This window comes from Pagrus major, chromosome 10, assembly GCF_040436345.1.
Source record: "Pagrus major chromosome 10, Pma_NU_1.0".
In the NCBI taxonomy this organism is placed as follows: domain Eukaryota; kingdom Metazoa; phylum Chordata; class Actinopteri; order Spariformes; family Sparidae; genus Pagrus; species Pagrus major.
In genome coordinates this window covers 433660-444797 of record NC_133224.1, presented here as the reverse complement: position 1 = coordinate 444797, position 11138 = coordinate 433660, and the positions used below count along the sequence as shown (strand labels likewise).

General features: G+C 48.4%; 1 protein-coding gene across 1 annotated transcript in view; it reads right to left on the bottom strand.

The window, feature by feature from the left end:
* Positions 1-344: 344 nt before the first annotated feature.
* Positions 345-11138, bottom strand: part of corin (corin, serine peptidase) — an 18799-nt gene continuing 8005 nt past the window's right edge. Inside the window, exons 6-25 of the mRNA XM_073474827.1 lie at positions 11050-11138; positions 10615-10898; positions 10399-10512; positions 8204-8311; positions 7089-7199; positions 6288-6410; positions 6037-6150; positions 5657-5888; positions 4544-4686; positions 4318-4425; positions 4121-4234; positions 3891-4001; positions 3662-3785; positions 3422-3550; positions 3115-3164; positions 2482-2668; positions 2215-2377; positions 2013-2121; positions 1656-1789; positions 345-731 (exon numbers count right to left, since the gene is read on the bottom strand). The exon at positions 11050-11138 is cut by the window's right edge and continues 16 nt beyond it. Coding sequence (XP_073330928.1) covers positions 546-731; positions 1656-1789; positions 2013-2121; positions 2215-2377; positions 2482-2668; positions 3115-3164; positions 3422-3550; positions 3662-3785; positions 3891-4001; positions 4121-4234; positions 4318-4425; positions 4544-4686; positions 5657-5888; positions 6037-6150; positions 6288-6410; positions 7089-7199; positions 8204-8311; positions 10399-10512; positions 10615-10898; positions 11050-11138 — 2733 coding nt within the window. The 3' untranslated portion in view covers positions 345-545. The remainder of the gene's footprint in view (positions 732-1655; positions 1790-2012; positions 2122-2214; positions 2378-2481; positions 2669-3114; positions 3165-3421; positions 3551-3661; positions 3786-3890; positions 4002-4120; positions 4235-4317; positions 4426-4543; positions 4687-5656; positions 5889-6036; positions 6151-6287; positions 6411-7088; positions 7200-8203; positions 8312-10398; positions 10513-10614; positions 10899-11049) is intronic.

Genomic DNA, 11138 nt, shown 5'->3' with positions numbered 1-11138 from the left:
TTACTTTTATCTGACCATGTAAAAAACAAACTGCACATTCAATCAAAGCAGAGTGAGACATGAAATAAATGCAGTAATATCTGAAGGATTTAAACTCTCACAGCTTCTTTTGCTTCCACGTTTCTGAGTGACAAACCAACACTGTGCAGTAATAAATAATACTTCAGTGTTATTAGGTGGATGTTAATCGTATGAATGTGGAGTTTACTTGTTGAACTACAGCTCTACTAGCTAACTAGTTAGCATCTGTAATACTAGTTAACACTACTGCTCAGACAGCAGTTAGCATCTGAAGGCTATCAGTATAGATATAGGCACAGGTAGAGGAGCTGAAGGTGTGTGTGTGTGTGTGTGTGTGTGTGTGTGTGTGTGTGTGTGTGTGTGTGTGTGTGTGAGATTGACGATTACATCACTTCCTCCTGGAATGCTGGAGACAGGAAGCAGCGAGCTCGGAGCAGGAAGTGCTGTGTGTGTGTGTGTGTGTGTGTGTGTGTGTGTGTGTGTGTGTGTGTGTGTGTGTGTGTGTGTGCGTGTGTGTGTGTGTGTCAGTCGGGGAGGTATGTGTGGATGTAGATCTGTTGTTGGATCCAGGGTGTGAAGTGCGTCACGTTGCTGTAGACTCCAGGTCCGAGCACTTTACTGAAGCACACGCTGCCCCACGACGTCAGGCCGAACAGCGTCCAGCGACCGCTGCCGTCCTCCTCACACACCAACGGACCGCCACTGTCGCCCTGCACACACACACACACACACACAGACACACACACACACACACACACACACACACACACACACACACACGCACACACACACACACACACACACGCACACACACACACACACACACAGACACACACACACACACACACACACACACACACACACACACACACGCACACACACACACACACACACACACACACACACACACACACACACAGACACACAAACAAGAATTCAATTAAATTAATAATAAAGTAGTTATGGAGGAAAAATACTATAAAATAAAAGTTTTATTTGGAACGTAACAAAGTATATTTATTCAAGTACTTTACTTGAGTACAATGTTACGGTACCTGTATTACTTGACTTTGTAGCTTTTATGCTTCTACTTCACTGACTGTGATTATTAATACTTCAGTAACATGAGTAATAAATATACTCTGAATGTAACGAGTACTTTTACTTTTGGTGCACAAAAATACTTGATTACAAGTAAAAGTCCCCCAAAACAATTGAGTAAACTTATTATCAGTCATATGTAACATCCCCGTGTTGAGTACATTTACTCAAGTACTGCACTTGTGTACTTTAAGGTACTCTGTTACTTTATACTTCCACCTCACTACTTTTATTTAATAACTTTAGTTACTAGTTACTTTACAGATTACTTACTGCATCAGAGCCAAAGATAAAACATTTTAATTTGATTTATTTTATCATCAATAACAAAAACAAATGTAAATATTTGTATATTTTTGATACGTCAGTACATTTAATATCAGATACTTTAAGACTTTTACTCAAGTTTGACAAAATAGAATAAAATAAACAATAATCCTGATAAATACAATCAATATATTCCTGCTTCTCTCCTGTAACTGTAACATTTATAATCATTATAAACTCATAAAAGCTGTGGCTGCAGATGTTACCATGCACGAGTCCACAGTTCCTGCATCGTAACCGGCGCAAAGCATCCTGGGAGTGATGGTCTTCATGTCGAAGTAAGACTGACACTGAGAGAGAGAGATGATCCGAACCTCCCCCTCCTGCAGCTTGAAGGGCACTGGACACACACACACACACACACACACACACACATGCACACACGCACACACACACACACACACACGACGAAACAAAAATAAATAAGTTGTCACTCAGACTTCACAGCAACTTTTTACTTCCTGTTAACATCACTCAAAGAATCATGGGAAATGGAGTTCCATTCCTCTGTGTGTGTGTGTGTGTGTGTGTGTGTGTGTGTGTGTGTGTGTGTGTGGACTCACTCCTGTTGCCCATGTGACCCCAGCCTGTGATGTAACAGTAGGAGTCGGGAGAAGGAAGCTGGCCGAGGTCGGGCAGACAGACGGGTCTGACGAAGTCCGTCTCCTCGACCTGAAGACACAACGACATGTCAGTACTGATAATCAATACTCTGTGTGTGTGTGTGTGTGTGTGTGTGTGTGTGTGTGTGTGCCTGCCTCTGACCTCAGAGTCCAGCTGCACCACGCTGATGTCGTAGTCGACCACCGCCCGGTTGTAGCGCGGGTGTACGATGATGGAGCGCACGCCGCGGCTCTGACTGTGGACGCCCGGGTGGTCCAGGTTGTTCAGGCCGATCACCACCTTCCACAGCTCGGCACTCTCCCTCCTGACACACACACACACACACACACACACGCACGTTGGACACACATTAAAGGGACAGTTCATCACATCCTCACTGTCCCTTCACAGTGTTTGTGTTCGTCTCACCCCTCGAAGCAGTGAGCGACCGTCAGCGCCCACCTCCGGCCAATGAGGACGCAGCCGCAGACGTGACCGCTCTGGCCGCTCTGAAGCGAGCACTGCCACGGCCACGCCCCTCGCCGCGACACCCGGCCTCCCAGAATCCTCTTCTTCCTGTGAGGGTGGACGCTCACCGCCGGACGCACACCGCAGTCTGACAGAGAGAGAGAACAACACTAATGTGTGATGTCATCATGTCAGCTGACTCAGAGAGCAGGCTGACTTTACTCTGGCTCCCTCTGCTGGTCACATGAAAAGTGTTTCTATCAGGTCAATCGATTGATCGATCGACAGAAAATTAACCTGCAACTTTTAAATCAAACCAGTTTTTAAGTTTCTAACAGGTGAAAACTTCCTTTGCTTTTGTTGGAACATGAAAGTGAAGTGAACATTTCTGACTTCTGCTCAGTTGAAGGAATTTTGCAGCCTTTTGTTTTACAGACCGAACAACAACTAATCGATCGATCGCTCAAATAATGTTTCACATTTTCAGATTAAACGTTTGAATAACGAGGAGGTGAGGCCGAGCCAGATCTACACTTCAGTCTCACGTCTTCATCAGTTAACGATGCTCTGATGAGAAGGAGGAGAAAGTTTTACCTTCTTTGGTACAAAGCACCGACACCCTCCTCCTGGAATGACACGCGTGACTGCAGACAGACAGACAACAGTAATCAGATTACAGCAGCAGGTTGTGGTAAGGCTGACAGTGTTAGCTAACAGTGTTAGCTAACACTGTTAGCTAACAGTGTTAGCTAACAGTGTTAGCTAACAGTGTTAGCTCAGCAGCTACATAAAGGGTTAAACATCATCTCCTCAGATCAGGTTGTGATCGCAGCAGACGAGCTGTCTGGAGACATCTGATGTTACTGTGAAGCTCCAGAAACGTTTGGACTCTCACAGTCACCTTCTCTTCTCCAGTCGGGCCTGCAGAGCCGATCCGTTCCTCTGGTTCCACTCAGGATGGACGTGTAACCAACGGCGACGGCCCGGGACCCCGGGCTGGTCGGCTACCATGGAAACGGAGGAGGGAACTCTGCAGAGAAACAAACAAGTTAATGTGTCATACTGTCGGATATGTGTGTGTGTGTGTGTGTGTGTGTGTGTGTGTGTGTGTGTGTGTGTGTGTGTGTGTTACTAACCTTACCCTAGTCCCAGCTGGTTGCAGGTCAGTACACTCAGATCGTGGTTCCACTCGTCAGCACAGACCTGATACTCCGCCGCCGTCCTGAACACGGTCAGAACAGAACCCGATCGATCGGACAGAGACACTGCAGAGACAACAGATCAATACAGAACCGGATCAGGAACACTGAGCGAGCAGGAAGACACAGTGTGTGTGTGTGTGTGTGTGTGTGTGTGTGTGTGTGTCGTACCACAGTCCCACTCGTCCGAGCTGTCTGAACAGTGTTTCTTGCCGTCACACCACAGAGTCCGATGGACACACTGATGGTTGTTACAGGACAGCTCGTTGTCTCTGCACACGGCTGAGGAAACGATCAATAACACAGGTTCACTATCTCTTATTGATCAGGCCTGTCGTCCCACAATGACTGATAACACAATCAATAAGTCTGTGACAGTCAGAGGACACAGAGACACTCACTGCAGTTGGCCTCGTCCACCAGCAGGGGGCAGTCTGGGAACCCATCACAGATCATGCTGGTTTTAATACACACCTTACTGCCGGGACACTCCCACAGAGCGCGCTCAGCACAGCCTGACGGAGACACACAGGTGACATCATAAAGACACAGACCAACAGGAAGTGCTGCAGCGTTCTCTTATTTTGAAAAGCCTCACCACAGTTGTCCTCGTCGCTGTGGTCGTCACAGTCCAGGTGTCCGTCACAGCGCTTGGTGGCCAGGACGCAGCGACCGGACCGACACTTGAAGTGGCTGGGCGAGCACTCTGTTGCCACGGAAACGCACCACAAACAACAACAACAACAAGGTTGAAAATGTAAATTTGACAGAAGATCAATTCAACATGAAGCTTCAGCCTCGTGAAGACGACACCGGGACCGTACCGTCCACTCCGTCCTCCGGCAGCAGGCAGGTCGCGTTCCCTCCCTCCTCTGGAAACTGGCTACAGTCTGAGTCCTCGGGCCACTGCAATCCCACAATGCCGAGCACCGACTCACACTTCCCCTTCGCATTACGACACAGCGACCTGCAGAGCACAGACACACAACAGACTGACGGACAGACTTAGTTCACTGAAACTAACTAACCAGCGGACTCAAATCTGGGCGATTAGTTGACAGTTGTTACTGACTGTTAAACTCTTTTACCAACTGTTAAACTCTGTTACTGACTGTTAAACTCTGTTACTGACTGTTAAACTCTGTTACTGACTGTTAACTGTATTAACTGGTGACTAACTGGTTCGTCCTGTGAAAATGAGGAGCTGGTAGACGAAACTACTGACAGACTTCTGACTGACATCCAGCCGACCTTTAGGTTAACGAACACACTGACTGACTGACCAGCTAACCAACTTACTGACTAACTAATTAATGAGTTGGTAGTCTGACTAACTAACTGACTGACTAAAGAAATGGTTAACTAACCAACTAACTTTTTATTATTATAAGGGACCCTCTGCAGGGTGACGCTTCAAAGCCCAACTAACTAACTCACTGAAAGACTAAGTCACATAACTGACTGACTGACTTACTAGTTGCTGAGCTGCAGGACGGGATCCTCTGTACACTGACGGGGTGATAGATTAACCAACCGACTGACTGACTGACTGACTGACTGACTGACTGAGCAACTAACTGACTGACTGACTAACTGATTGACTGACTGATTGACTGACTGATTGACTGACTGACTGACTGACTGACTGACTGACTGACTGACTGACTGAGCAACTAACTGACTGACTGACTGACTGACTGACTGACTGACTGACTGATTGACAGACTGACTGATTGACAGACTGACTGACTGACTGACTGACTGACTGACTAACCGACCGACTGACCGACTGACTGACTGACTCTTTGCTGCCCTGGAGGATGGGACGCTCTGCAGGGTAACCAGCTGGTAGACTGACTGACTGACAGACTGACTGACTGACTGACTGACTGACTGACTGACTGACTGACTGACTAACAGACTGACTCTTTGCTGACCTGCAGGGCGGGACCCTCTGCAGGGTGAGCGGGTCACACTTGGGGACCAGCAGCGTGCAGGCGTAGAACATGAGGTACTGGTAGCAGCCGGTCTGGACCAGGGCGGGGAACAGAGAGGCCTCCCAGGACACGGAGCTCTCTCTCTGGGACAGGTGGCCCAGGTAGTTGGGGTAGCTGGTCAGGTTGTAGGGCAGGTTCATGCACAGCTCCAGACTGATGGGCTCACAGCGGGCTGAGGGGCAAAATGTAATCTGAGTATCAACATTAGAGTACTCTTTACATCACACAGAGAGTACGATGTTAGGGTTGGGATGTGTGTGATGTTGTCGTGATGTTGTCACATGTGAGTTCTCAGATTTCTCTGCAGAGTGACGACTCACTGCAGTTGTTGTTGTTGTTGTTTCGAGGGTCACAGGCGGCGCTGCCCGGCCCGCACACCGCCGGACAGGAAGTGGAGATACAGCTGGGCTGACCGGGAAGACACACACCCTGAGCTGAAACACACACACACACACACACACACACACACACACACACACACACACACACACACACACAGAAACAATAAGAATGAGAGCAGAAGAAGAAGAAGAGGGGTGAAGAGATGGTGTTAGGCAGACAGATGTCTCACTCTGCTCTCTGGTGCAGTGCTCCTCGTCGCTGCCGTCTTTACAGTCGTCCTCTCCGTCACAACGAAACGCAGAAGGAATACACTGACCGTTCCTGCACTCCAACAGACCCTGACTCTTACAGGCTGCACACACACACACAGACAGACACACACACACATGCACACACATGCACACAGACACACACGCACACACACACACACGCACGCACACACACACACACACAGCAGTTCATTCAGTGAATCATCAGAGTGACTCGTCATGTTTCAACACTGATCTCTGAGCTTGTCTGACTCAAGTCACAGACTTCTGTTGTTTCTGAACTTTATCATCAGGAACATCAGAGAAGAGTTAACTGAGGGCAGGAAGAGCTAATGAGTTAGCTAAATCTGCTAGCATTAGCTTGCATGCCTTCTGTCTGCTAACAGGATAACAAACTAGCTCAGACTCAATACATGTTATCAGTACTGACTCAGTTAAAGAGAGTTAATGTTGTTGAGTCACTAGTGACGGTGTGAAGATGTGAGATCTTCATCACACTCAGACTAAAGGAAGTCTGTTCACCTGCTGCCGGTGGCAGGAGATCCAGACCCCAGACGACAGCAGCTTCACTCCTCAGACTCCTGAACTCAACAGTCCAACATAGCAACTGTTTCTCTTTTCTAGCATAAATAAACTACAACTTATTGGACACTTTAACTCCTCATTTCTCTACAAACCGTCGATGATCTCTCTGATCAGAAGGTGACAGATGAACCTTCGGTCACAGAGAAGCTCAGAGGTCCAACAGAACTTTGACTCACAGCAGTTGAGCTCGTCGCTCTTGTCCAGACAGTCGTGGTCTCCGTCACACAGCCAGTCTCTGGACACACAGCGACCGTCGCCACAGCGATGCTCACGGGCCGGATCACACACTGAACACACACACACGCACACGCACACGCACACGCACACACACACGCACACGCACACGTACACGCACACACACGCCTGTTCATTTTACATCTATGAAACGCAACAAACTGCATTGTGGGCGTGTTTGTTTGTAACTGTGTATATTATAATAACACTACAGGCAGCTGAGTATTTATAGTTTACGGCAATAAAAGAATGTCCAGTCGTCCCGAGAGACACGTGGGGACATCAGCTGATCCAATCTCTGATTTCTATCTCCTGTTTGTAAGTTTCAAAGAAAGAAGAATCTCAAGTTTCTTTAATCGACCGTCTTCCTGCACAAAGTGTCGTTATACCGGCCGTGCATTTTTATCTCACAGAAAATAAAACAGCAGAAACACAGAAGAGTCACTGTGAAGAAAATGAGTTCTGACTTTTCTCAGAATGAAAGTCAGAGCTCATATCGTGAATCCTGGCGGCCTCTGCTCTTACGTTACTAACAACACAACGGCCCCCGGACATATTAATGTGAACAGCCCTGCAGTCCTTCGACAGAGGTTGGGGTGGTTGTTGTCCCAGTGTAAACGCTGCAGACTGACTGGGCTCATCTGTTTGCAGATGATGCTTTTAATCATTTTTAGTTGCAGCCAGAAAAACAACCTGTTTAAACAGTTTGATGAGAACGGTCGCCAAAATATGGCTCCTTCGTTTAGAGCAGATTAACAGCTGACAGACACCAGAAAGCCCCGACACACGATACTGTGTGTGTGTGTGTGTGTGTGTGTGTGTGTGTGTGTGTGTGTGTGTGTGTGTGTGTGTGTGTGTGTTGGCAGAGAGACAGGTGGTGGATTCCCTCGCTCACACACACACACACACACACACACACACACACACACACACACACTTCCTCTCTCCCTCTGATCCCACAGTTGATCCCGAGCAGTTAAACTGTGTGTGTGTGTGTGTGTGCGTGCGTGCATGTGTGTGCGTGTGTGTGTGTGTGTGTGTGTGCGTGTCCTCTCACCACAGTTGAGTTCGTCACTCAGGTCTCCACAGTCGTCATATCCGTCACACACCAGAGAGGGCGAGAGACACCGACCGGTGTTACACCGAAACTTCCCATCTGTACACACTGGAGAGAGAGAGAGAGAGAAAATAATTATATTTCTCAGATTCTCGTCCGTCTTTTGTTTTTTGTCTCTTTGTCCTTTGTTCAGACTTCTGCTCTAGTCTTTGTGACTGACTGATGCGGGCTGGGTCATCAGGTGATGGTTGGTCCAGGAGCTTCTGACTGTTGGAGGAGCTGCAGTCAGAAGCTCCTGGACCAGAGGTGACACATCTCCAACAAACTCCAACACTTTCCTCATTCCAGTTATTGTTCTCACTGTCTCGCTTGTTTCAGTCTCATTCAGTTTGTTTTTACTCATTTTGTTGTTAGAGAAGTTGTCCTCTGTCGACTCGTCTCTGTTGACTTGTCTCTGTTGACTCGTCTCTGTCGACTCGTCTCTGTTAACTTGTCTCTGTCGACTTGTCTCTGTCGACTCGTCTCTGTCGACTCGTCTCCGTCGACTCGTCTCCGTTGACTCGTCTCTGTTGACTCGTCTCTGTTGACGTGTCTCTGTTGACGTGTCTCTGTTGACTCGTCTCTGTTGACTCGTCTCTGTTGACGTGTCTCTGTTGACGTGTCTCTGTTAACTTGTCTCTGTTGACGTGTCTCTGTTGACTTGTCTCTGTTGACGTGTCTCTGTTGACGTGTCTCTGTTGACTTGTCTCTGTTGACTTGTCTCTGTTGACTTGTCTCTGTTGACGTGTCTCTGTTGACGTGTCTCTGTTGACGTGTCTCTGTTGACTTGTCTCTGTTGACTTGTCTCTGTTGACTCGTCTCTGTTGACGTGTCTCTGTTGACGTGTCTCTGTTGACTTGTCTCTGTTGACGTGTCTCTGTTGACTTGTCTCTGTTGACGTGTCTCTGTTGACGTGTCTCTGCTAACGTGTCTCTGTTGACGTGTCTCTGTTGACGTGTCTCTGTTGACTCGTCTCTGTTGACGTGTCTCTGTTGACGTGTCTCTGTTGACTTGTCTCTGTTGACGTGTCTCTGTTGACTTGTCTCTGTTGACGTGTCTCTGTTGACGTGTCTCTGCTAACTTGTCTCTGTTGACTTGTCTCTGTCGACTCGTCTCTGTTGACGTGTCTCTGTTGACATGTCTCTGTTGACTTGTCTCTGTTGACGTGTCTCTGTTGACTTGTCTCTGTTGACGTGTCTCTGTTGACGTGTCTCTGCTAACGTGTCTCTGTTGACGTGTCTCTGTTGACGTGTCTCTGTTAACTTGTCTCTGTTGACGTGTCTCTGTTAACTTGTCTCTGTTGACGTGTCTCTGTTGACATGTCTCTGTTGACTTGTCTCTGTTGACGTGTCTCTGTTGACTTGTCTCTGTTGACGTGTCTCTGTTGACGTGTCTCTGCTAACGTGTCTCTGTTGACGTGTCTCTGTTGACGTGTCTCTGTTAACTTGTCTCTGTTGACGTGTCTCTGTTGACATGTCTCTGTTGACTTGTCTCTGTTGACGTGTCTCTGTTGACTTGTCTCTGTTGACGTGTCTCTGTTGACGTGTCTCTGCTAACGTGTCTCTGTTGACGTGTCTCTGTTGACGTGTCTCTGTTAACTTGTCTCTGTTGACGTGTCTCTGTTGACTCGTCTCTGTCGACTCGTCTCTGTCGACTCGTCTCTGTCGACTCGTCTCTGTCAACTTGTCTCTGTTGACGTGTCTCTGTTGACTTGTCTCTGTCGACTCGTCTCTGTCGACTCGTCTCTGTCGACTCGTCTCTGTCGACTCGTCTCTGTCGACTCGTCTCTGTTGACTTGTCTCTGTTGACTTGTCTCTGTTGACGTGTCTCTGTCGACTTGTCTCTGTTGACGTGTCTCTGTTGACATGTCTCTGTCAACATCTTCCTCTCATAAAGAGACAGCAGAGGTCAGGGAGAGGGCGAGAGACATAAACAGACAAAGAGAGAACTCTCTCTCTCTCTCTCTCTTTACATTCCAGCAGCCTCAGCCTATAGTCTCCTCATATCGCCATGACGACCACCTGTCACACACCAATAGTTCCGGAACACCGCTGTCGTCCAATCAGTCACATGCAAACACGTCACCACGACAACGGCCCGAAAAATGCCTCTGCTGTTTGATTGTGTGTGTGTGTGTGTGTGTGTGTGTGTCTCACCGCAGTGTGTCTCGTCGCTCCAGTCGTCACAGTCGTTGTAGCCGTTACACACCAGTTTCTGAGGGACACAAATCCCCGTCGCGCACAGGAAGTGGTCCTTCCCGCCGCATACAGCTGCCAACCAATCAGAGAGGGAAGCAGAACAGTGATGTCATCGCCCCATCCAATCAGAGTAGAGTTCAAACCTCCACTGTGTGTGTGTGTGTGTTTACTCACAGGGTTTCCCTTTGATCTGTCTCGGCGTGTAACAGACAGAAGGGGCGGGTCCTGCTGTTGCCGTGGGCGATACTGATGATGAAGATGGTGATGATGAAGGTGATAATGATGATGGTGATGATGAAGGTGATGAAGGTGTTGAAGGCGGCGACACAGCGGAGGTGATGTTGCTGAACTGTGAGCAGCGCAGGAAGTCGGGCCAGGAGGCGTTGAACATCTGGAGGACGGGCTCGCAGCCTTCCCTCGCCGCCTCGCAGAACGACGCACAGGGCAGCACGACCCGCCTGCACACACACACACGCACACACACACACACACACACACACACACACACACACAGTCTGAACAGCTGAGGTTCTCGTGGAGACAGATTTCTTCTTCTCTGGCTCTCTGACCGCAACCACGCTAACTAACGGTGGTTTCGCGGCGTGTTACCTGTTGTGCACGCCGTCAGCAGCGATACACTCGGGCAGCGCCAGCGAGCAGCCGAAGAGCATGATGTGTCTGTAGCAGGACAGTCTGCT